The following is a 26,900-nucleotide window of genomic DNA, read 5'->3' on the forward strand; positions in this document are numbered from 1 at the left end:
GAGGCTGAGGCAGGAGGACTGAAAGTTCAAGCCCAGACTGGGTATATGTGCTGCCAAAGCCAGCACAAGGCCAGGCTGGGTAAGTTGGCAAGTTGGTGAAACCCTTTCTCAGATTAAAACTTTTTTAAAGGATTGGGGATGTAGCTCACTGAAAAGCCCCTGGGTTCATTCACTAGTGCTTTTTTATCCTTCCAAAAGAAAAAAGATCTGATGAGTTTTTACATTTTTGAGGAGGGGTTGTTTATTTTAATTTTGATAGGAAGCTATAATTTCCTCTTTATTATAAGGAACACCTTCATATCAGGAACTGTTTGCTGGCCCTGTTTTAGAAAATAAATTAGATGTTAAGATTTACGATGAAATGATATCCAGCATCGATATATGTTTAGCCTACTCATTGCTGAACATGCTAGAGAGGAGTGAATATGAATCACAAAGGGATCTAGAGCCAAGACTTATAGAATAAAGCAGAAACCCTGTGCTTCTTGGAATTCTTATTTGATTTTGTCCTCCATGATAATACGAATTCTAGCAGGTGAAGTTCGGGTTTAACCTATGTCAATCTTCAGAGGCAGTAGTTACACTAAAGTAACCCAAACTCTCTGGAGAAGACAATATTTCCCTGGTTTTAGCAAGGGGGCTCCTCCTCAGTGTTACCTCACCCCTGTTTTTCTCACAACACTCAGCTGTAGTGCATTCATCTACCAGCCTTGAGAATCTCCAGACCAAACAGGCTACATTAGAGTGCAGAATCATGTCTCTTGTACTACCTAACAGATAAAGTGCCTGGTAGATAGTAAGTATTCAGTAAATGACTAATGAATCAAACATAACTCACTTTTAAAGCCCTGCTTAAAATCCAGGAAAGGACTTACATTTTTTCTTCAGTTCCATTCTAAAGTTGAGTACTCTGTTTTTCAAATCCAGTTAAAATTATTTAAAGTAGGTTCAGTTTTTGTCCTTTTCCTTAAGTTAGTTTGCACTGTTTTTAGGCACTAACAGAAGCTTTGATTGGCAAGTGAGGAATTAGTTTCATCCTAGTTTCTGAATGTATTTAGATTCATGTTTTATATACAGAAAACAGGTTGCTGAAAAGTCAAGCATAGTATAAACATGCTTTGGAAGTAGAACACTGGAGGCTAAGATTATAAATAACAGTGACAACAAAAGTTAAAAACCACAAATTCTCAATTCTTATCAGTGCTTTTTCTTAAAAGTTAAAAATTACAGCCATTTTATTTACTACATATAAGTCCAAACTAAACACAACTTTGAGGCTCAATCAATAAGGTGAGACTCAATCGATAAGGTGCTGGTAAAACCACGTTAACTCTTCTCCGATCTCTACTGAGAATGGCAATTATCACACCTACCAATAGACAGAAGACATCTGCAAGACTGTGCAGAGAGCAACAGGTGAAAAGTGAGAAAGCATTTATTTAATTCCTGACTCCGCTCTGTGCCATAATTTATTGACCATAAATAAGAAGATGAACTTTATTGCCTCTAAGAAGCTTTCCAGTGCTAAAACTTAGGAGTCTGAGAAATCATGAAAATAAATGCATTGGACTCATAGCTGTTACTACCATTCATAGCAAGATATAATTTCTATCATTTAAAATTTACTCAAAAATGTAGAAACATAAAATATCTTACTTAAAGCACAACTTAATAAAGGTATCTAGGTGCCCCAGCATTTATTAAATACTGTTTCCCAGACATTGTGCTACATGTTTTACATACAAATAACAATTTAATGTTCACATTCACCTTATAACATAGGTGGTTTTGTTACTGATGTCATTTATTCTGAGTCCAAGAGGGGTTGAATAATTTCCCAAGAATATACTGCTAGCAAGTGCTGGGGCAGGATACCAACTGAGGTATTGTTACCCTTGATCATTATTCCATGCAGTCTTTCATCAGTTTAGATTTTCTTTACAAGTTAATGAATTTCATTAAGCTCTGCTGATACAAGTTGGATGCTACATGAAACAATGCATGCACTTCTTTAAGACATTATTTTCCAAACATTCAATGGTAACCATCTTATTTAACATAGCCGAAACGGTACTGGATTGATTAAAATGTCAATTAAAATGGGGAGCTTAGCATTTTATTACAGGGTGAGATTTAAATGTAAATTTCTGTGACTGAGCTCTGATGAGATACACAGGCCTTTGCTTTGAGTATGTCCCAGGCTAATAAAATTCTTTCTAATCATCCTTGCATAAGCTACAGCTGTAAGTTATCTGTAAATCTAATTGTTCTCTCTTGAAAGTAGAGAAAAACATACAGACAGCTGTTAAGCAATTTATATACGAAGCCCCTTTAGCCTTTTAAGGTTTATTTTACTTTATTTTTACTCTTTTTAGAACAGTTCAAGTGTCTCACTCAATACTAAGTGTTATGGACCGAGTTAGGATTCCCCACAACTCATATGTTGAAACTCTGACACTACCCCACCCCTCAGTATGAGTATATCTGGAGACAGGACCTTTGGAGAGGTAACTAATGTTAAATGAGTCTCATAAGGGTAGAGCTGTCATCAGAGAGGAAGAGTGTACCTATGCAAGGAAGAGAAACCACTGACATCATCCTTTCTCTGTATGTGCAAAGAGGAAAGACCACATGAGGTTACAAAAGGAAGGCAACATTCTTAACCAGGAATAGTGGCCTCATCAGAAAATGAATTGAATGACATCTTGATTTTGAAATTCGCAGCCTCCAGCCTCCAGCCTACTGTGAGAAATATGTATTTGTTGTTTTAGTCCACCAAGTCTGTGGTATTCTCTTATGGCAACTCAAGCAGACTAATACACTAACCTAATAACTTTTTAAAGCAATTCACCACTAAGTTTAGATAAAGAATTCAATTAAATACTTAATGGAGACAACATTTTCTTTTTTACCTTAATATTTTGCTGTGTCATATACTATTTAAGTTACGTAACTGTACAATTGGAAGACATATGTTTGGAAAAGAATGCAACAGACTTTTGGGATATACATGTCTCAATGGTGAGCAGAAATGTGTAACATAAAAGTATCACTGAGATTACTGTGGGCATTAGACACATAGAATGTTTTATATTAGACTAGGCAATGTGGTTGATCCAGCTCTTGAGGTAAAAGAGCTGCTGCATTGATTTGTTCATCATAGAGTCTATTTTTACTTGTTTCCACGTTTCTTTAGAGCAAACCTCAAATGAGAAGCCAAGTACCTTACTACAGGGAATAATATAGATTTTGTGACGTCTAACACTTATATAATGTGGGATGCCTTCTTTAAGAAAAAGGACATTATGAATACAAAATAGGTAACATAGCTTTGTAAAGGGCTACACAAAGAAGAGGACCTCAAGCGTAAGCCTTATTAGCTGCTGAATTTCAACTTCATTTGAATTATACTGTGCTGATTTCATTTAATCATTCAGTTAAAATTTACTGAGTATCTCCTTGACACCAGCCAGGGAATAAAAGAGACAAAGTCTATATCCTTAAAGAGACTGTATTCTTGGGGGAAGAATAGATCATAAACAAGAAAATAAATGATATAGTTTCAAGTAGAAATAAATGCAAATGGTACACACCCAGCGCTAGGGTACACTAAAAATGTGACTGTTTCTAAAATCACTTCTTTGTTAAAAAATGAAATGTGCCTTTGGAATAAAATGATTTCAACAACACAAGAGTCATGCTGTATCCTGGCATACATAGAACATTGAAACTCCTGAAGGAGTTTCTTCTTTAGAACAAGACTTTCTGATCTTGTGCAGTTGTTTTGAAAACTAGGTACATTATGTTGTGGTTTTTCACGTGATGAGACATCAGAATGTACCACTTGGGTTGAGTTCTCCACAAATAGAAGTAAATTTTACATCATTTAAAGTTTTATAGGTCATCAGTATTATAATGAGCCCTTCATGGAAAGAGAATTCAATGAAATGGTCCTAAAGTCAGTTAAGGAAAAATAAGATACTGTTACAAGTCATTTTGATTAATAGGTTTGCTTGCTCAAATTATAAGTATATTAAAGGCCAGGTCAACAAAGAGCCAATGAATAGCTTGGTAGAGATGTGATACTTAAAAAAAGTAAGAATAGTTTATATTTCTATAATAATGTTTATTAATCACCTTTAAATTCTAGACCACATAATAAATAAGAGATCTAAAATTTTTAAATGCATAACAGTTTTCATAACATTTAATTTTCTAAAAAAGACACGTTCTAAATGCATGCTAAGTAATCTCAAGAGATATGAATTACTTTATACTAAATATACATACAAATGGAAGGATTCTGTTTTTCTCAAATCTTTTACTGACTAGCCAGGAACACTAATTTTTAAATGGTTAAGTGATAAAAAAAAATTATCATTGCCTAAGTCAAATTAAGGTGGTAATGAAAAGAAATGTCAATGCTATCTAAAAGCTGTTTTACCCATTCATGGCAGAGAAAGAAAGTGACAACTTCTGTTTTCATAAGAAATTTCTTCAACACCAGACTTTAGCATCTGGCATAAAAACCGACTAGGCTAGCTGACTGTATGATTATTAGCTGACTATAATTTTTTTTTAATTTTTGAAGAAAATGTGAAAGTAACCAGAAATGTCAACCGCACTGATGTTGACACAATAGTAATATCAAAATATAAACCACATAAAACTTTTCCATGTTGAATTGTTCATCTCCCAAAAAGGATCTTTGTTGACCTCAACACATGGAAACAAGGAAACAGACAAATACATTTCTAAATTACAGCAGTTTCTTTTTAATATTGGAAATAGATTGATAACTCATGTTAGTCTAAATGATTTTCATGTCCTAGAGCTGTGATGCCCGGATTGGTAAAGGCTAACCACACTCGGCATTCCACATTTGAGGAGATAGGGCACATTCAGGGTGCTATGGCCACAGATGGCGGTACACATTTGAAATGTAACTAATCTAGAATCAGATGTGCTGTAAGTGTAAAATTCATGGCAGATTTTGAAGACTTTCTGAAATCAAAAGAATTCTAAAAGAAATCTCAATAATTTAAAAATATTTGGCATTGAAATAGTTCATATATACTGTTACATAAAATATATTAAAATTAATTTCATCAACTTTTGCTTTATTTGGCTAATAAGAATTTTTAAATAAAGTTGGTTTATATAATCTTTCTCTTGGACAACGATGATCTAGCAAGGCAAGAGCTGTTTTCAATTTCAGATAAAATTCTTGAGCTCAGAAATTCAACTGGAATTTTCTGATTGTGTCCTATTCTAAAAGTTATTAATAATTTTAATATTTGAAAATATTTAATCAAGACCCATCTTTTCCTTGTTTTTCTACCTAATATATACTAACGTCATCATTCTTACAAATATCATATTTCACCAGTATCCTTTGCACACCAGTAAGTACTCTGGATGATAGAGATTCTTACATTATCACATAATTAACAAAATAATTATCACATCATCTTCAACACTTTATAACCAGACTCTACTACAGAAATGAACACATAATGGATTCAAAATGAAACTTTATGGAATAAACAAATGAATAAACATATGAGCCAACAAACGATTAAATGACATACTGGTTTAAGGGAGATTTTAAACAATCAACTATAATATAATGAAACAAGTTACTGACTCATCGTCTGAGAAGTAAGTAAGATTTAGAGCCAGATTTTCTAGACTTTTCTGAGTAGGAAGTAGGACAGAAATGAGGTTTGTCTTACTACAGAATTCTCAGGGGTGGAGATATAAAAGGACCATTAAACTGTTAATATAGATTTACTAATGAAATTTTATAAATGTTTGGGAAATTGGGCTCAACAAACTAAGCAATTATTCATCTTTCATATGAAAAACGAGTATTAGTTTCCTGTGGCTTCTATAACAAATTGTTACCACACATTTATTCTCTTACAGTTCTGGAGAGTAACAGTTAATATCAGCTTCTATGAGCCAAAATCTAACTGTTGGCAAGGAATGCTCATGTGGAGTCTTCAGATGCTCTCCCAGCTTCTGGTTGCTGCTGGCATTTTTTTGTTTGTGGCGACATTCCTCATATCTCTGCCTCGGTGGTCACATTGCCCTCTCCTCTTTTCTCTGAGTTATGTCTCCTGTTGCATCTTTCTTATTAGGATATTTGAGATTCCATTTAGGAAACATTCAGATAATACAGGATTATCTTCTCATCTCAAAACCCTTCATTACATCAAAACTGCAAAGTCTTTGCCATATGATGCAGCACTTACACGTTTCAGCTCTTTAGGGTCATCATTATTCTAGCCTAGTACAAATCTCGATACATGGTTTCCAATCTGCCCTAAAGCATTCACTAAAAATGGCCAGATCTGTATTCCATTTTAAAATTTGTATGAAAGCTAGATGAACATAATCAGTTTTTTTATGTGAAGCATTACTGTTCAGCATTTTAGTACCAAACCACAGGCTTAACTTTTATGGTCTTACACTTTCTTTCACATGCTTACTACTCTACCTCATGTCTCCCTAGGATCTCAGAAGTCACAATATTCTGAGAGGATGACTTTTTAATTCTGATGTCATACTTTTGTTCCTGAGAGTAATTTACTTTTGATAAATCCATTTACCTGGCAAGTAATGAGTAGCAGTCAACTAGCTGGTCATGTGTCCAAAGGAAACCTGTCAACCAACACCTCTGCGCATTCATCCATTGTTTAGAACAGTAATTTTTAAATAATCAGTGTTCTAAACTGGGTTTTCTTGAGCTTTACACATGCACACAAACTGGATATGTGAAAAGTATAAAGCAGTAAAACATGTTTTAATTATTTCTGAAACCCATTGATATCACACAGTTGCACATTGATGATAGATTCCCATTATTCTTGATTTTTTTAAAATGTGCCTATACAATATAATAGTTTCCTACTTTATTTTACATTCACAAGAGAGGGAGAAAAAACATGATGCAAAAAATTATCTCTGTCTACTGCCATCGAGTAAATATTCATACTGCATATCACACATTAAAAATTTAACCCCTAATAGGTTTGGCAAATGAGCTCACATATTTGCTTTTATGATTCAGGAATATTTAAGATCTGAACACACAAAACAGAAAATCAAGAAAGTACAGTTGGATCATTTTTCTAGTCAATTTTAATAATAACAGATTTGCCTTTCATCTTCAAATAATATTGTGCTTAGCAACAGCTAAGTTCTAAGCTAACCAAAAATCTTATGCTTATACCTAAGGTAGCAATCTAAAAATGTAATTGGGATTTTCAACAAGGCCTTTTGGAAACATATCACTGATTCTTTGCTCTAACTCACTGTTAATTGTTGTTGTTGTTATTGTTGCTGCTACTGCTATTGCTGATTTTAGTGGTACTGATAGTAGAATCAAGGGTCTCAAGCAGGATAGGCCAGTGTTGTATGACTGAGCTACACATCAAGCCCTGAGCTACTGTTTATAATGAATATGAAATATTCATTTACTTTCCCATGTTATAAATACTTGAGAAATATGAGGTATTGCTTTCATGCACTCACAATCATGAATACCGCTTACCTTAAAAACATAATACATATTTAATTACTTCACGTTCACTGTGAAAGCATTTCATGCAAATATGTATTTCCCTCTTGTTTTTCACTCTCTCTCCTATAATATTATAGTTATTGGGCTGGTATGGCCCAATGACCTGTCATAAAGAGAACATTGATTGGTTGATTTACTGGTTTCAAATTTTATTGAGTTTCTTCTATGTGCCAGCCAGTGAAATGGACAAGGAGGATACTCCATCATATTGTCAGTTAGCACACAGATGTCAACATGTGTCAGGTATGCAAAGAAATAAATGCTATTGTACTTATTTCATGATAGAAATAGGAGATAAAAAATTCCATTTGGGTAGGGACAGGAACTCAGCAAAGTGACTCAGAGTAGGGAAATTTCTGAATCTAAAGTGTAATGCTTAATCTGTATAATCACTGAGCAGTTCACCAAAAAATAACTGTGATGTATCTTGAACAGAAACAACAAAAGGATTAATATTGCTGAGGGATTCACCACCAGTGAAACAACTTAATATTTTTAGGAACAATTATTTGACATTATTACTTATGGAATTGGAGGATGTAAGTACCAGTGAGATCATTCATTATAAACTTCAATCAACAAAATAAAAACCAAGTCTAAGGATCCAGTAAAGAAGCAGAAGGAGAAAATGCACACCTAGGAATTGTATGCACTTAAGCAACAATTAAGACAATCAATGAGAATAGGGAGAAGAGAAGGCAGAGGTTAGAGTTTAAGAAAACACACCAGTGTTTATGAGGCAGATAGAAAGACCCAAAAAGATCCAGGCAGTGAAAGAAAATATAAGTAAATGGTGTTCAACAATGTTAGAAAAAAGGGTCTATTTATGTTTTCATTAAATATTGAACAATGTCTATTCTTTTTTTTTCAGTACCGGAGATCGAACTCGGGTCCTTGCACTTGCGCAGCAGTCAGCAAAACCACTGAGTTAACAATGTCTATTCTTAAAACAACTATATTTTATCCACAGAATGTTGGAGTTGTAAGCCTTGATAAGTTATAAAATGACAGTACTTTTATCTTCCAGTTTTTCTTATATTAACAGGATATCCTTAACATTGTAAAATCATTTTTTTCACTTTTCATAACCATCATAGGAAAAAACTAAAACATAAAATATATGTTTTAAGGCCTGCTATCATCTTGCTTCTCCAAAGAACCTAAAACGAGTATTGTGTTAGCTTTGGCTTTATTTCAAACCTGTCATTTAGAAATAGTAAGAGAAAGAAGGAGCAATGTCCAATGAAGGAATGAAAATGTTTCAAGAAGAAACAGATCAACCACAGAAGAGATTTGCACATATCCTAGTAACCTCACCCAAAACGGTTCAGTGGAGAACTGGAGATGATTTCAAACGGCAATGGGTACAAGAGATGAAAGGGAGTAGAGACATTGAGTTATGGTGAGTTGAGGAAGTTGATATGATGATAAAGTGAAGAGAAACTGCAAAGCAACTTGTGCATGTTGTGGGAAAGAGCAAGGGATCTTGAACGTACTTGTTGGCTGAGGGGATGAAGCTAATAAGGGAGAGATTGTTAGGCATGGTGGTGCACACCTGTGATCCCAGCACTCAGGAGGCTGAGACAGAAGGATCATTTTGAGTTAAAGGCCAGCCTGGGCTATGTAGTGAGTTCAGGGCCAGCCTGAACTACAAAGGGAGACCCTGCCTCAAAAAAAAAAAAAAAAAAAAAAGAGGGGGGAAGATTAAGGACAGAACAGTAGGGAATCTTACAGATTCAGGTCAGGGGCTAACAGAATCACCATAAGGTGGAATCTTGCAAAGGAGAGGGACTGAGAGAAGAACATACTCAGACACAGACTGATCAGAAGGAAGCCTGATATCTAGAGTATTGGTGCTCCCGTTTCTGACAAAGCAGTAAAGTGAACACCAGGTTTGTACTGAAGCAACTACATTAATCACTGAAGCATAACCTTTGTTCAACTAGATTACTTAGGAGATAGAAATAAATAGATATTGACACATATCTAAGTGTCTATCACATCGTGGGCTGCTGCTAAACCAAGTTCTTTGGTGCTGTAATTGTGCAACTGCTTTTATTTTCTACCAAAGAGGTAGATTTTGCATTTATCCCCGTTAAATTTCATCTTGATAGTTTAGCCCATCCTTTCAACCCAAGAACATATGGATTCTTTGCAAACTGTTGCCTGCAGGCCCACTGTCTGTTTTTGTAAACAAAGTTTTACAAATTTTTAAAAAGTTTTACAGCCAGCTCTATTCATACATCATTTCTATGGCTGCTTTTATGCCACAATGATAGAATTGTGTAGTTGTAACAGAGACCATATGGCCTAAAAAGTCTAAAATATTTACTTTCTGTCCCTTAAAAACAAAGTCTACCAGGGACTGGGGATTTAGCTCAGTGGTTCTGCTGCCTGCTTTGCAACGGCAAGGTCCTGAGTTTGATCCCAGTACAAAAAAAAAAAAAAAAAAAAGTTGGCCAATCCCCGTATCTAATCCAACCTATTAACTTTCCAACTAAAATATACAGGTTTGATATATGTATTTTCTATCCCTTCATTCAATTTATTATTTTGAATCCAACAGGATCTAATATAAACTGCCAATAAAAGCCTTTTTTGGGCTGGGGATTTAGCTTAGTGGTTCTGCTGCCTGCCTCACAAGTGCAAGGTCTCAAGTTTTATCCCCAGTACCAAAAGAAAAAGCCTTGGTCATCTCGCTCTTAAATACAAATCTATTAGTTGCCAGTGGAGGATTGATACTAAAATCTTATTATCACCCAGGGTACAATCACTCTTTTCCATGGCATTTTTGTGATAGTCTCACTTTTCTGGTTGAACTCCATTTTATTCTTTTTTTAAATTTTATTTATTAAATTATTTTATTGGTACATTTTAGGTATACAACATATTTACATTTCTCATTGGAAATTGTACCTTTACATGATGTATCTTTTTTCCCCATTCCTAGCCCTCTCTTCACCTCCTCCACCCTTCCCTATTTACAAAGAGTTTGTTTCCATTTTTTCCATTTCTCAGCATTTTTCCTTTCCCCTGCCCCACCCACTAACCCTACCCCTTTGGATCTTTTCTTCCTATTTTGCATTATCAATTATTCATTCTAATCATTGGTACATTTTAGATATTCAATATAATGACATTCATCATTGGAAATTTGTAACTTTACACAAACTCTCTTGGTTCTTACTTTTCCCCCTTCCCCTGCCCTCCCTTCAACCCCTCCATCCCTCCCTATTTACAGACACTTTGTTTCCATTTTTCCATTTTCTCATATTTATTCCATTCCCTTCTTTCCTTTCTCCTAGCCCTCCCACTCCTCCTTACCCTTTGGCCCTTTTCTTCCTATTTCACATTATCTATTATACCTTTTTGTTCTTATTGACACTTTCAGTTTCTCACACTAGAGAAACTATTCAGTATTTATACATATGTGTCCTATTTATTTCACTTAAGAGTATTGCCTCAATGTGCATGCATTTAGCCAGAAATGTCTCTAACTTCTCATTTCTTATGGCTGAGTAGTACTCCATTTTATAAAAAAACCCACATTTTCTTGATCCAGTCTCCAGTTGATGGGCATTTGGGCTGTTTCCAAGTTTTAGCTATCACAAACTGTGCTGCAATGAACATGGGCACACATATATCACTGTGGTATGATTCTTTTAATTCTTTGGGGAAGATCCCCAGCAGTGGAAGAGCAGGGTCAAGTGGGACTTCCAGTCCTAGTTTTTCAGGTATCTCCATACGGATTTCCACAGTGGTTGCACCAGTCTACACTCCCACCAGCAGTGGAGCAGGGTTCCTCTTTCCCCACAGCCCTGCCAGCATTTCTTATTGGTTGATTTCATGATAGCAGCCATTCTTTCCGGAGTGAGGTGGAATCTCAGCATTGTTTGCATTTGCATCTCTCGAATGACCAATGATGTTGAACATTTTTCATGTATTTATTTGCTATTTCTACTTCTTCGTCTGAGAAATGTCTGTTCATTTCAGATGCCCATTTTTGGATTGGGTCTTTAAATTTGGGAGGTCTGATTTTTTTTAACTTTTTTATAGATTCGAGATAGTGGACTTTTGTCTGAGGAAGAGCAGGTGAAGATTTTTTCCCACATTGTGGGTTGTCTCTTCCCACTGCTGGTGGTTTCTCTTGCTGTGCAGAAGCTTTTTAATAAGAAGAGATCCCACTTGTTGATTGTTTGTGCTAGTTCACGGGCAACTGAAGTTTAGTTCATAAAATCTTTTCCTACACCAATGTCTTCAAGAGTTCTACCTAAACTCTGTTCCAGCCAGTTCAGGGTTTCTATTTTAATATTTAGATCTTTAATCCATTTCAATTTTAATTTAGTGCATGGTGAGAGATATAGGTCTAGTTTTAATCTTTGGCAAGTTGAAACCCAATTTTTCCAGCACCATTTATTAAAGAGGCTATCTTTCCTCCAGTGAGGGTGTTTGGCTCCTTTATCAAAGATGAGATGGCTGAGTGTGTCTGGAGTTGTTTCTGCATCTTCTTGTCTGTTCCACTGGTCCTCAGGTCTGTTTCTTTGCCAGTACCATGCTGTTTATATCACAGTAGCTTTGTAGCATAGTTGCAAGTTGGGGATTGTGATACCCCCTGCCATGTCTCTGTTATCTAGAATTGCTTTTGCTATTCTGGGTCTCTTCTTATTCCAAATGAATTTTTGGAATGTTTTATCAAGGTCCATGAAGTATGCTGCTGGGATCTCAATTGGAATTACATTGAATCTATATAGCAGTTTTGGAAGTATGGCCATTTTCATTATATTGATCTTTTTGACCCAGTAGCAAGGGATGTTTGTCAATTTTCTGACAGCATCTTCAATCTCTCTTTTCAGAGTGCTATCATTTTCAGAGAAGAGGTCTTTGATTTCTTTTGTTAGGTTGATTCCTAGGTATTTCAGTTTTTCGGATGTGAAAGGAATTATTGTGAATTGTGGAAGGAATTATTTGCCCTATTTCTCTCTTAGTAAGTCTGCCATTTGTGTAGAGGACAGCTATTGATTTTTGGGTGTTGACCTTGTCACCAGCTACTTGACTGAACTTGGTTATTAAGTCTAGAAGACTTTTGGTGGAGTTCTTGGGGTCTTCTATATACAGTATCATGTCATCTGCAAATAATGACAATTTGACTCCTTCATTTCTTATCTTTATGACTTTTATTTCTTTCTCTTGTCTAATTGCCATGGCTAATGTTTCCAGAAGTATATTGAACAAGAGTGGTGATAGTGGACATCCTTGTCTTGTTCCTGATTTGAGTGTGAAGGATTTTAGTTTTTGACCATTTAGTATGATATTGGCTGTTGGTTTTTCATAGATGGCTTTTATCAGTTTGAGGTAGAGACTATTCCAATTTCTTGTACGGTTTTCATCATAAATGCATGTTGGATTTTGTCAAATGCTTTTTCTGCATCTATGGAGATAATCATATGGTTTTTGTCCTTGGCTCTATTGATATAGTGTATTAGATTGATTGAGTTGCATATGTTGAACTATCCCTACATCCCTGGGATGAATCCCACTTGATCAGGGTTTATGATCTTCTTGATGATCTACTGCATACTATTTGACAGTATCTTATTAAGGATTTTTGTATCTATGTTCATTAGTGAGATTGGCCTATAGTTCTCCTTTTGGTTGGGTCTTTTTCTGCCATGGGGATCAAGGTGATGCTTGCTTCCAGGATTGAATTTGGGAGTATTGCTTCCCTTTCAATTTCATTGAAGAGTTTAAACAGTAGTGGCAGCAGTTCCTCTCTAAATGTCTTGTAGAATTCAGCAGTGAAGCTATCAGGGCCTGGGATTTTCTTAGTTAATATGTTTATTACATTTCCATTTTAATTGGTTGATATTGGGTTGTTTAGAATTTTTAGTTCTTCATTCAACTTTGGTAATTCATGTGTATCTAGGAGCCTGTCCATTTCTTCTGTGTTGTCCATCTTATTGGCATATAGTTTCTGAAAGTAGGTATTGATGATCTTCTGGATTCCTGCTGGGTCTGTTGGAATTTTACCCTTCTCATTCCTAATTACATGGATTTGGGCCTTTTCTTTCTTTTTTCTGATAAGTTTGGCTAAGGGTTTGTCAATTTTGTTGATTCTTTTGAAGAACCAACTCTTGGCTTCATTGATTTTTTTGTATCATTCTCTTAGTCTCCATTGCATTGATTTCTCCTCTGATCTTCATAATTTCCTCCCATGTATGAGCTTTGGGTTTTTCCTGCTGTTCTTTTTCTAGAAGCTTGAGGTTCAGCATCAGGTTGTTTAATTGGGCTTGTTCTGTTTTCCTAATATGCATATTCACTGCTATGAATTTCCCTCATAAGACTGCTTTCATTGTGTCCCATAGATTCTGATATAGTGTACTGTCCTTGTTTAATTGAATGAACTGTCTGATATCTTCTTTAATTTCCTCTGTGACTCATTGGTTATTCAGAAGTGCGTTGTTCAATTTCCATGTGTTTATGAAATTTTTCCAGTTTCTTTTGCTATGGATCTCCAATTTCATCTCACTGGTCTGATAATATACAGGGGACAACTTCAATTCCTTTGCACTTAAACATGTTCTATGTGCGAGTATGTGGTCTATTGTGGAGAATGACCTGTGTGCAGCTGAGAAGAATGTGTATTCTGATTTTGTTGGGTGGAACACTCTGTAAACATCTGTTAAGTTCATTTGTTCAAGAGTTTGATTGAGTTCTAGTATTTCATTACTTATTTTTTGTCTAGTTGATCTATCTGTGTCAGTGGGGTATTGAGGTCCCCCACTACAATTGTATTAGTGCATATATGACTTTCATATCCATTAGTATTTGTTTTATATAGTTGGGTACACTAGTGTTTGGTGCATAGGTATTTATGATTGTCATCTCTTCCTCTTGCATTGCTCTCTTTACAAGGATGTAGTGTCCTTCTTCATCTCTCTTAATCAGTGTTGGTTTGAAATCTACTTTATCTGCAAAAAGGATAGCTACTCCTGCTTTTTTTCGAGTTCCTGTTGCATGGAATATTGTTTTCTACCCTTTACCTTTCAGTCTATGATATTCCTTTTGAATTAAGTGTGTTTCTTGTATGCAGCATATTGTTGGATTTTGCTTCTTGACCCATTCTGCCAGTCTATTTCTTTTGATTGGTGAATTGAGACCATTAACGTTGATGGTTATAACTGAAATGTATTGACTTGTCATTGCCATGACTTTTTGTTGGGTTCTCCCCTTTACATTTAATTTATCATGCCCAATGGATTCATTCTGCTTTGCTTCCTGGGGTTGTGATCCTCATTGTCTGTTCCTAGGATATTGTCAAAAATTTTTTGGAGTGCTGGTTTGGTATTCATGAAATTCCTAAGGTGTTCTTTGTCATGAAAGTATCTTATTTCTCCATCAATTTTGAAAGATAGTTTTGCAGAGTACATCAATTTTTTTTTTTTTTTTTTTGGTACCGGGCATTGAACTCGGGTCCTTGTGCTTGTGCAGCAGGCGTCGAAACCACTGAGCTAAATCCCCGGCCCAAGTACATCAATCTGGGTTGGAGGCTGTTTTCTTTTCTTTTCTTTTTTTTTTTTTGGTACTGGGGATCGAACTCAGGTCCTTGCGCTTGCACAGCAGGTGGCAAAACCACTGGGCTAAATCCCTGGCTGTTTTCTTTTAGGGCTTGGAATATGTCACTCCAACCTCTTCTTCCCTTGACGGTTTGTGTTGAGAAGTCTGCTGTGATTCTGATGGGCTTTCCTTTGTATGTGAATTGTTTCTTTTCTCTAACTGCTTGTAAAACTTTGTTCTTCTGTTGAGTTTCTGGAATCTTAACAATGATATGTCTATGTGTAGATTTTTTTTTTGATCAAGGCTATTTGGAGTCCTATATGCCTCACTTATCTGTATGTCAAGTTCTTTTCCCCTGCTTGGGAAGTTTTCTGCCATTACTTCTGTGAACAGTTTTTTTATGTCTTCTGCACTCTCTCATGTTTCTTGACTCCAATCAGTCTTATGTTATTCTTCTTTGCATCTCTAGCAGCTGTTGGATTGATTTCTTGTGTTCCTTTACAATTTTGAAGCAGTTTTTCTTTTCCTGTTCACTAATTGCAATGTTATCTTCTATATCTGAAATTCTGTCCTCACATTGGCTCATTCTGCTGTGTAGACTTTCAGTGAAGTTTTTGATCTCCTGGAAATCTGTTTGCATCTGTTTCATGGATTCCATTTGTTTCCTATGTTGGGATTCCATCATGTTCCCCAGCTCCGCTCTAGATTTCTTAATCATGTCTTGCACTGCAAGCACAATCTCTGATGTTATCTGAGAAATTATTTCTGATTTCATTTTTTCCAGATCCTCTTTTGTTGCCAGTTCAGTGTGTCCAGGTGGTTGAGTATCAGAATGTTCCATCTCATTTCCCTTTGGGGTTGCTGTAGGTGATCTGGAAGTCTGGTTTTGAGACTTACTTATGTGTCTTCTCATTTTGACCCAGGGCAGGGGGGTGCTGTTGGTGCCCACATGGCTCACCTCCTCTGATCTGGGAGAGGTGGGACAGTGGCTCAGAAGCCCCTTCCTCTGGGCTGGGAATGGACGGACAGATGGCAGCCCAGAAGCCCCTACCTCTGGGCCAGGAGTGGTAGGATGGACAGCAGACTAGAAGCCCCTTCCTCTGGCCTGGGAGCACTGGGATGGGGACTCAGAAGCCCTTTCCTCTGGGCCGGGATCAGTGGGACAGGACAGGGGCCCAGAAGCCCCTTCCTCTAAGCCGGGAGCAGTGGGATGGTGGCTCAGAAGCCCCTTCTTCTGGGCTGGGAGTGGCAGGAAGGATGGTGACCTGGAAGCCCCTTCCTCTGGGCTGGGAGTGGTGGGAAGCCCAGCAGCCCAGAAGCCCCTTCCTCTGGGCTGGAACTCCATTTTATTCTTAAGCTAACACCACTTCTAGCTTATGAACCTGGTAAACCTATCAAATACATAATATAAACTTTTCTTTATGGTCCAACTACATAATTTTAAAAATCATTAACTTTACTGGGTTGTAATATAACAATTTCCTAGAGGGATATGGAAATAGGTTGGAATTATTTTCACTTTATTCAATTAGAACCCTAAACCTGTTGTTCTTGCTTAGGTCTCATGAAAAATTTCCAAGGCCTAGAAATATAAGAGAAAGCAAGAAAATCATTTGTTGTCACTGTAAAATGTTAATAGTGTGAATAACTCAAACCAATTTTCTTCTCTAATTCCATGCTCCTATTCAGTTATGGATATGGAAACCATGTGAACAAGTATGATGGCATTATTTGGAAAGTAGAGACACTCTTAGTGTCTACTGCATGAACTTCATGAACTCATTTATATACACTGTGACAATGATTTCAGCTTTTAAGTGAATTTGTTATTTATTGCTTCATTGGTTTTATTTTCCAAATCTAAGTTGTCGAATAGCTAGATTCCATAAAAGTAGTTTGTTGCTATGTTATTTATTAAATGTTTCAATGAAATGCATGACCTGTCAGCATCTTCTCACACTGGGTGTGAAAAGGCTTGTTCAGAACCAACACAGTACACTGAACCCTGCTCTCAGCATGCACCCAGCAACTGTCCGAGCTCTTCCAGTCCTGAGAAGGCATATGGATTTCAGATTTTAAAATCAAGAATCCTACCATGTACAACATGATAACTGCAGTTAATAACTATAATATATCCTTGAAAATTGCCAAGAGAATACGTTTGAAGTGTTCTCACCACACACATACAAAATCATTAGTATGTGAGGTTTACATATGATAATTACCTTGACTTAACCATTCCATAATACGTATATATTTCAAATCCACAATTGGACATGATAAATATGTATAATTTTGAGAATTAAAAATAAATAATAAATATTTTAAACTAATCTTTTCAAATTAAAAGCAAAACACTATATTGAAAACTATCCATTTTCATAATCACACTCTATAAAAGTGTTCAAGTAAATAAAAAACCCAAAATCTGAGAAAAGATTACTCAGCATGATGAAAAATAGTTCATATGCTGGTGATATGATACTTCCACAGACCTCTCCACATCTTTTATATATGAAAATCATTCAGCTACATATCTCACAAATCATGCAAGGGCATATTATTAATCTATCAATATAAAAGGTAATATATTGATGTCAGCATAACAAGGTGATGATAAGGAAAAGATATATTATTATATGCATCACCAATGCTTGTAAGAAACAAAGCCTGTTTAATTCTTGTTCCAAAAACATCCTCAGGAGAAATTATTTCTTCTTGTATGTGAACTGTTGTGTCCTATAGGCTTATTCTTTTATTTATGACTTGCATTTGATCTGGAAATATGAACATTTTTGCTGGAGCAATTGTCTTGGATCCTTTCATTTTTGCTACAGTGTATTATCCCTCTGTTGTTTTGGCCCAAATTGTCCTTCACACAAAAATTACTTAATATAATTTGCACATAATTATTTTATTTTATATAATTTTAATTATAAAATGCTGCCTTTCAAATTGCATTAATTCTGAAATGTAAATATTTAAAATAATTCAAAGTACTACCAAATACTATATAGATTACCTTCAACCTTTACATTTCTCATTGGGACCTCAGATAGAATTAACAAAATAATATCTACCATGCTAAGCTGTAGCTAGTCATTTAGGACGAAAGGATTAAGAAAAACAATGAGGCACTGGGTACATAATATTTGGAGAATTTTGACTAGGAAAATCACTCATGTCTTCCACTATCAACTGACAATGAAATAACTCAGTCTGTACATGATCCAGGGGCAGTGAGTAGTAGTGATACTGGGCTTGATCACAGCACTAGCCTGGCTCCCTCTTCAGGAATATTAGCACCCAGCATTCAAATACAGATGACACCATGTCTGTCTCCCAATCAAATTTCAATGGCTTTCCATTGCCTTCAGCATGATAGCCAAATCCCTTCACTTTACTTCATTGATCTTTTACTAATGGTCATTTGCTTACCTGAATTCTCACCTCCAAACCCTCCTTCTCCATTGCTCCCAACTTCATAACTCCTGTTCATCTTTCCCTTCTTGGCTTATATGCTGTTTCTCCTGTAAGCTCTTTTCCAATCTCTGCAGTCTCCATTAGATTCCCCTTGTGAATTACTATAATTCAGTGCCCAAGAAAGTGCCTATCACATTATAGAGGGCTTTTACACTTCAACTGTGAAATACCTATTTTTTAAATAAAAATCTGTGATGGACTCAAATACAGTATGTGAAACACAAGCATGGAGTTAAATTTGGAGTTGTGTTGAAAAGAGGGTACAGAACCTGAAGCTAATGTGTACAGCCTCCTTATTCCTTTTAAGGTAATTTTGTGATTCTCCAGCATGGTTCAGAAAGTGCAATACTTGAAACTAATTATTTGTCTATATTTTCCATTAGACTATAGGTTCCAGGATGGCAGAAACCATGTATATTTTGTTCAAGATAACTGAGGATCTAGCACAAGATATGGAAGATATTAGGAAAGCAAGAAATAATCCCCAAGTAAGTTACAAAGCAGGAGTCAGTAGCAGATTTCAGGCTAAAGAACTATTTGTGTCACCTTTTGTCTTTGGTGAACAGTTCAAATCAAATGATTTTAAAGGACTATTTCCAAAGGAAAACTTTGGAAGAGATGTTAGACACTAATTCAACACTATTCTGAAATCATCCTGATGTTTTGTGAAAGGTTAATGTAATATCTAAATGACATGGCATATATAAGTTTTCTATGGTAATAAAAATATTTCATTAAGGTATTCAGAAACTGACTTTTTAAGTAATCAGATCATTCAACAAAGAAATTTTTTTTTTTTTGGTACCTGGGATCGAACTCGGGTCCTTGCTCTTGCCTACAACAAAGAAAATTTGAGAGTAAGTTCTAGGAGAAAGGTCATGAGCATTATTACTCAGCTTTCAAGGACAAAGAAATATGCACATCCTTCTAGACTCTTACAATAATGAGGCCCTGTGACCACATTGTTCAGAGTCCTGTGTGACAGCATGATTAGTCTTCTTACTGGTCAGAATGAATAACTCTATGGGCTCTACTCCATTGTTAGACAGTTTTACTTTCATTCACTGAAAAGGAAGATCCTGTGAACAAAAATCCTTCATTCAATGACTTTACAATGGCCAGTACTGTAACTCACAACCTAGTAGCATCTTCCACTGCACAACATCCAGACACCTAGTTAAACCCTCCTCTCTAAAAGAATCTCAATTAAATATTATACATCGTGACAAGTCAAAGCTTTTGTCAAATTTTTAAAATGTGTAACCAAGGCTATGGTTTATAAGATTATGAATTATTAACACCCTTAGACTTGAACACAAATTATAAATAGAGAAGAACAGGAGATTCAGGCATTAATCTGATTCTAAACTTTCAGATACTTAAAAATAATTTGTTTATATTGCCCTGTTTTGTTGCCTTCCTTTTAATCTCTAATCTCATCAACAAAGTCAATGGACTGTAATCAGTTATAACAAAATAATGCCATAGTATTTAAGAAATAACCTTGACTGTTTTAAAATCTAAGACAACAGAATTACTAATAATACAGGCCTATTGTAATAGATTGTAACTGACAATTCAGTTAGCCCAATGATGGTAAACCTCTTAGAGTTTTCAATGATGCTAACAGCCTGCTGTGGTGCGCATGCCACAGGTTCATCACCACTGAGTTAGACTCTAAGTAAGGACAGCCTAAAAGAGAGTTGGCTGGATTAAAAGAAACAGCAAATTAAGAGCTAATTCAAGTCATGGAGCTAGTTAAACTTAAAAAGGTAAAAAGCCACAATAACTCAAATAAAAGTTAAAATAAAAATAGATAAGGACTCTTCCTCCCAGGAATAAATATGCTAAATTAGATACAGTCTGCTAAGTTAATTGACAGCTATTCACTAATGTCTGGGCAAGAATAATTTAGAAATGCATAGTCATGGTTTCCAGCTAAGTAACTGATTTTATAAAAATTCTACAAAACCTCCCACACCCTGCTTATCTATGTAAGACCAAAATAAAGAAAGCTCATCAGCAATTCCACTTCTGGAGTCCCCTTTTGGTGGTTATCTACCAAGAGCTATTTTCTTCTTATTTCCAAAAAACACTTTCCTAACCTCCTTTTTTTGTCCATGATTTCATTCTTAGACTTCATAAGAAAGAAGCTCAGATTTATAAAAAAATTAACTGCTTCACTATCACAAGATAATGGTAATAGGTGACTAAAGTATTTTTATATTAACTAAAGAGGACTAAATCCAGAATCATTTATCAGCAACACTTATACTTTCACAAAGCAACAAAAGGACAAGAAAATGAAGAATATGCTTATATTTTAAACCTTTAATCAGGAAGTTCTGTCTAGTTCAATTTTTAAATAAGTAACTGTGTCAATTAATTGCCATCTTTATATTTATTGATCCACAGTGAGCATCATCTAGTTGTCACCACATATTGTCAAAAGCACCAACTGTCTAGGCACTAAAATAAGAATATGTGGCTGCTATTGTTAAATTGAGATTTTTCTTTGTGCTCAGGAATGAGTATCAAAAGTAAATCAATTTATTATAAAAATAAATATGATAAAAGGAAATAGTAATACCTCCATTTATGAATGTTTCTGTTCAGAAACAATTTGATTCTCAAATAAAAGTGTTCAACAAAATTTTGCCTCTATTTACAAACTCCACATTGGGACAAACACAACTACAGCTATCTTCCCTAAAATTGTAAAACAAATTAAGTTTGTGAACTGCGGTTCAACTTTATAAGCATTCAATAAAGTTCTTCAAATTATTATATTTTAATCTTTCTTATTTATAGAAGCTTGACTTCTCCTGGAGAGAGGGTACAAATTCAAGTGTCCTCCTGTTTTGGGCCACTTTTAGCCATTCTGCAAATGGAAGGGGTCTGGAGATATCTATATAGAACAAGAATAGATTGTGATAGTTCTGGCAGGCCTGAAGATGACAGCAGACCAGCCTCCTGTAATGGTGGAAGGAGACTCACTTACAACGCTAATACTATGTATCTCCCTTTCATTTCTTAGCTACTCCACTTATCTGGAACTTAGGCACAAATCAAAAACAAGTTTTCTGTATTCAGCTGGACAGAACCCAACATACCACATACCTTTTTTAACAGGATGACAACCCTTATTGTTCCTTTTTTGACCCCAACATTAGGCAGCAACTAATGGTGTGGGCAGGAACAAATGGATGCTATCCAGTTACAATGATATTTCCATTGTCAGACGATAGTTTCTCCAACCTTTACTCAAGAGTCACAACAAATCTTTAATTGTGATTTTTTTACCATTTGTAATTTGAGAGTCAAATCTTCTAAAGGCCCTACATTCATCTTTGGAAAAATCTCTATTTTATATATTTCCTCCGAGTATATTCTACACTCAAGTCCACCTCAAGCTTATATTGTAGTTATGTCCTGCTCTAGAAACAATTACTGTACCAAAATGCATCATTCCTCCTCTTCTTACTTAAATGGATAAATAATAGATAAAACAGACAGACAGACAGAAACAAATCACCCAGAGAGGACCACTCCTGACTCCTTCATCTATCACGAATACCCACTCTTTGCCTGTTTCAAGTCCAAAAGGTTAAAATCCTGACCAAGAAGTGGTGCAGCCTGCAATTTTCTCCATTCTGGGATGAAGATTATACCATTTTAAATCTGATAGTCAAAATAGCAAGAATACTGTCTTCTTCAATGAGTCATTAGGGAAATTTGGGAAAGAAAACTGAAAATGTTTGAAACCAGAACAATGGTTTAAGTTAGTAAGTTATTACTTTCTGTCAGCTCAACTATTGTCACTAGGATTTTCTAGGTGATAGCTAGACCTTTTCCAAGACCCTTTATTCTTACTCTCTTAACAAAAGTTTCTGGCACTATTTCTCAACCTCTTTTATTATCAGCAATGTCCCCTCCAAGAACCTTTGCAGGCCCTTTTTTTCTAATCATCCTCTTTTGAAATGTCAACATCACAGATACACTATTTTTGAGGAACACAAAGTATTATAATGTTTAATACTTATTTACGTCCTATGGCTCAATCTCATCTCTTTATGGACATCATTTACCCTCTCTGAGAATGCATTTGCATTCAAGAAATATCTGAAAATAAAATAAACTTTATTTTAAAAATAACAATAAAACAAAAAAATACTTCAACAAGCCAGGATCCATGGTTAAAGAAAATTAATTCTTAAAATAATTACTCTTTCTAGGGTGGAGGGGGTGAAGGAGGTGAAGGGAGGACTAGGAATGGGGAAAAAATAAGAACCAAGATGCATTATGTGAAGATACAATTCCCAATGAGAAATGTAATTGTGTTGCATACCTAAAATGTACCAATAAAAGAATTTAAAAAAATAATTATCCTTCCTTCCCCTTTTCCCGTGCATCTTTCCTCCTTTCTCTTTTGAATTTGAGTGAACATCTATATGAAGCTTTTATAAAGAAATTAAAGGCACAGGGCCAGGTATTTAGCTCAGTGCTGCTGCCACCTGTCTCATAAGTGCAAGGCCCCAAGTTCGATCCCCAGTACCAAAAGAAAGAAATAAAAGGCATGGTTTAATTAAAAAAAAAAAAGAAATATCTGCCATTTGAAAATTTCTCAAACAACCCATTAAGAGTACTAATTCTTTTTAGTCTCCATAAAAATGATTTTAAAATGTCCACCTTTTTCTCTTTCTCGGTCTTATTTCTAAGAGGAATCTGATAGTAAGGAAAATATCAAACAATTTGAACCAAGCAAAGTATGTGGATATGTATTTTTAGAGTAACTGGAAAACAGCTTTAGCTAAAATATGAAGAAATATAAATTCAGGGTAGTTTCCAATATTCTGATGAAACAAAGCATTTCACATATTAATTAGATGGATGCACAGAGTTTTAACAGAAAACTAAAGTGAAAATATTCCCTTCCAAAAGAAAAAATCTTGTGAGCTCCATGACTTGATTTTAGTGAGACTCTTGGGTTAATAGGCATTGGTTATATACTTTTCGTGGTCTGTCCTTGACTTCTTGTAACTGATACATGTACTTAGGAGACTCAGGATTACAAAATTATGGCTTTGAAGTGATGCATTTTACTCTATGCAATTAACAAGTCTAAAAAAATCAACTAGGAAAATATTTGTCTCTTATGGAAATATTAGAGTAAAGTAAACCATAAAAACTGATCATGAGCCTAAACCTTTTTAATTTTAGTAATTTTTGTGCTTTAAAATAGTTATCAAAAATGCATTACTGGAATATTTTACATAAAACACTTACTGCATTAAACTGACTGTGGCTTCCCACACCACACATCCTACAGCTCCAGAATACTTGAGCACACTGAAATTCAGTCAGTTTGTCTCCAGAAAATACAACAAAGTTGTTTTTGTTTTTTAGATAGGGTCTCACTATGCAGTTCAGGCTCGCTTTGAACTCATGGAAATCCTCTTGCCTCAGCCTCCCAAGTGCTGGGATTGCAGCCTCCCTAATGCTGGGATTACCATGCCTGGCAAAAATTTCTATTTTCTTTTCAAATTCCAAAAATCTTTCAGTGAAAACTAAATTAAAGATACTACACCCCCCCCCCGAAGAAAACTCATTAGGGAATGAGATGGCTCATATGAATTTATCCGGACAATAAAATGTTGCCAGCTCAAACAGTGAAAGCATTAAGATCAGTTTCAATCTTCTTGGGGATGTAGTAGAACTTTAAGCAAGCAGGAGAGAGTGGTATTGCTGTAGGAAAAAACAGAACTTGTAGGTCCGTTCAGGTAGAAAGCAGAGAGCTGAAAATTTCTGGGATCAGCTGCAGCTGGATATTAAAGGCTAAATCAACTTCAGATGTTGGGGGAAGCCCAGAAACTGAATAAACTCAACCTAGAGCCTCTGGAACCCCATGGCCCAGGTGTTCCCCAAATAAATAAAAACCCTAGCATCTGCCAAGGACCTTGTGGAAGACAGCTGTTTCAGGATAACTAATCCTTACAAACAGTTGAAAAGTCTCTGAAAGGAAACTGCTGCAGAAGCCAGGTCCCTCTGTGGTGCAATGGAAAACCCAGAAGTCCTGCTCCTAGACTGTTTCTGAGCCACGCTGAACTCTGGTGAGAAAGTAATTTAAGGAAAAGAAAGGGCAACACCACCTTTTCCTAAAATAAATAATATATGAACGAACTATCACTCTGCTCTATTTTCAACTACGATACTGACATATAATTCCTCCTTTCCCCCACATAAATAAGTATCACCCAGAGCTGGCCACTCTCGAATCCTCCGCCTATCACAAATGCCCGATCTTTACTAGTTTCAAGTTCAAAAGTTTAAAAGTCTGACCAAGGAATTGCACAGCCTCCAACTTCCTCCAACTGTGAGACGAGGCGCCGCCGGGAGATGGGCCACCTGACCCGCATGATTTCCCCCGTGCACGCATATCACACCGTCAGTCTCATTCTGGAAGGAGGGGTTCTCCTAGGACTGGGGACAGGCAGAAGTCACCTCCCCAAACAATACATTTAGTCCGAGTTCACGAGAAAGATGGGGGGCGGGGGCTGACTACAACAGAAATGATTTTTTTCAATTAAAAAAAAAGAGCCTCTTACCATCTCGCCTGAGATTGGCATTGCGCAAAGCTCTGATGGATGCGCTCTGCGGAGTCGCAGAAGTGTCCCGACAGATGCAGAAGTTTGAGTAGATTAGAGTGTAGACGAAGATGAACCGGTGCATTTGGGATTAGAGACCTAGGAACAGTGTCGCTCCAAGAAAAAATTCCAGTTTCCACTCCGGGACTGACACTGAGTCGCCCTGCACTCTCGCTGCCTGCGCTCACCCAGCGCAGGCCTGGCAGCTTTACTAATCGCTCAGCTTTCCCCAAACTTCCTGCATGCTGAACTTTATGAGAGCGTTGGGTGCCTCACTTCCTCGTGGTGCTGAGTTGATAAATGGTGACGGGACAAACAACAGGTTTGGGTTTGTTCGCCCCCTCCGGTGGCCAGCTTGCTGCAGCACAAGCTGCAGGGGGGGCGGGCGGCGTCCTGCTCAAATTCGCGGCGCACCCTGCTCAAAGCGGCGGCGAGAACAGTGGCCTGGGCCAGACCTGCTCCTCCACTGAGCATGCCCAGTTTGATAGCCAGGCAGGACTCTCCCCAGGACCCAGGGCTTTGCTGTAGTTAGTGGGCCAGGAAGGGAGCAGGAGACTAGGTGGCCGGAAGTAAACGGGAGAGGGTAGAAGTCCGGAAGTTCTCCAGAAGTGATTAATGCATTCACCTGAAAGCCACAGCTCTGGCCTTGGTGATAGCGGAATTGGGAAGTACTTATTTACAATGACCCAAATCAGATTCTGCAGACTCAAGAATTCATTAGATGTACAATGGAAAAATGCAATAGCAAAGGAGCTGATTCTACCCCCCCACCCCACGCCCCGTCATTGTGGCCACAGTTGAGTCAAGCATAATTTTTCAGAAGGAAAAAGAACCCACACTTCCTGTCCCGCAGAGCTGCAGTCGGGATGGGCCTGTGAAGTGACATATTGTACAAGTGCAACAATAGATCACCAAGAGTGTTTCTCCCCGTATCCTACCCAGATTCTCTTTACAATGGAAAGACCCACAGGCCTTGTGAGCTTGACTCACACTGGACACTCTAGGTAAGCTAAGCGGTGTGAGAACTCTGTGTTCCTTTGTCTTCACAGTTCCTTTCGGAAGAGGTAGGGGCAATTCAGGACTTTGGGTTCTTCTCTTCCCTCAGTGCCCAGATTCTTAGCACTGCAGAGGAGCTGTCTCTAGGCTCCAGAAACTCCTGCACAATGAATCTGTCTCCCCAAGGAAGGCTAGGAAAATATAAACTTGACAGTTATTGTACCATGCATCATTGGCTAGAATGCATCTATTCCTTCGACATACTAAAAAATCAATGTGTTCATCTCTATGGCATTGTGACCTACAACAGTGTTTTACAAAAATGCAGGTTTATGGATCATAAAATAAATTCAATACCATCATTATTTTTAATATAATTAGAATGGAATATAATAGTTTAGAAAGTTCATTGGTGATAGTAATAATATTGTTTCACAAATATGATGGTGTAGACACACACATGCACACACATGGGAACATAAAAGATATTGCTGTAGTATGTGATAGAAAAAGTTGGAAAGCCACTGGAGCAAAGATCTAGTCATATGGTCTCGAAATATAATCAACCTCTGCAAGAGGTGCTAAAGAGAGGCAGAAAATCTGAGTTTGCATTTAATTGTTTACTCATGCAACAA

At 36.5% G+C, this 26,900-nt stretch overlaps 1 protein-coding gene across 8 annotated transcripts in view; it reads right to left on the bottom strand.

Annotated features, from left to right (window-relative positions):
• Positions 1–25,789, bottom strand: part of Pdgfd (platelet derived growth factor D) — a 247,557-nt gene extending 221,768 nt beyond the window's left edge. For 3 of the 8 annotated variants that reach the window (XM_087212345.1, XM_087212347.1, XM_087212344.1), the window contains exon 1: positions 25,231–25,789. Coding sequence is in view for 5 of the 8 variants with exons in the window: in XM_087212346.1 (XP_087068472.1) it covers positions 19,431–19,460; positions 25,231–25,354 (154 nt within the window). In the remaining 3 variants the exon portion in view is untranslated. Of the gene's footprint in view, positions 1–19,430; positions 19,461–25,230 lie in introns of all 8 variants that reach the window. The other 5 variants (XM_087212346.1, XM_021251569.2, XM_004874019.3 and 2 more) reach the window with 5 other exon arrangements.
• Positions 25,790–26,900: the final 1,111 nt, after the last annotated feature.

The sequence above is a fragment of the Heterocephalus glaber genome, unplaced genomic scaffold, assembly GCF_053883595.1.
Source record: "Heterocephalus glaber isolate CG9 unplaced genomic scaffold, H.glaber_assembly_v1.0 deba00001429, whole genome shotgun sequence".
NCBI classification, from domain to species: domain Eukaryota; kingdom Metazoa; phylum Chordata; class Mammalia; order Rodentia; family Bathyergidae; genus Heterocephalus; species Heterocephalus glaber.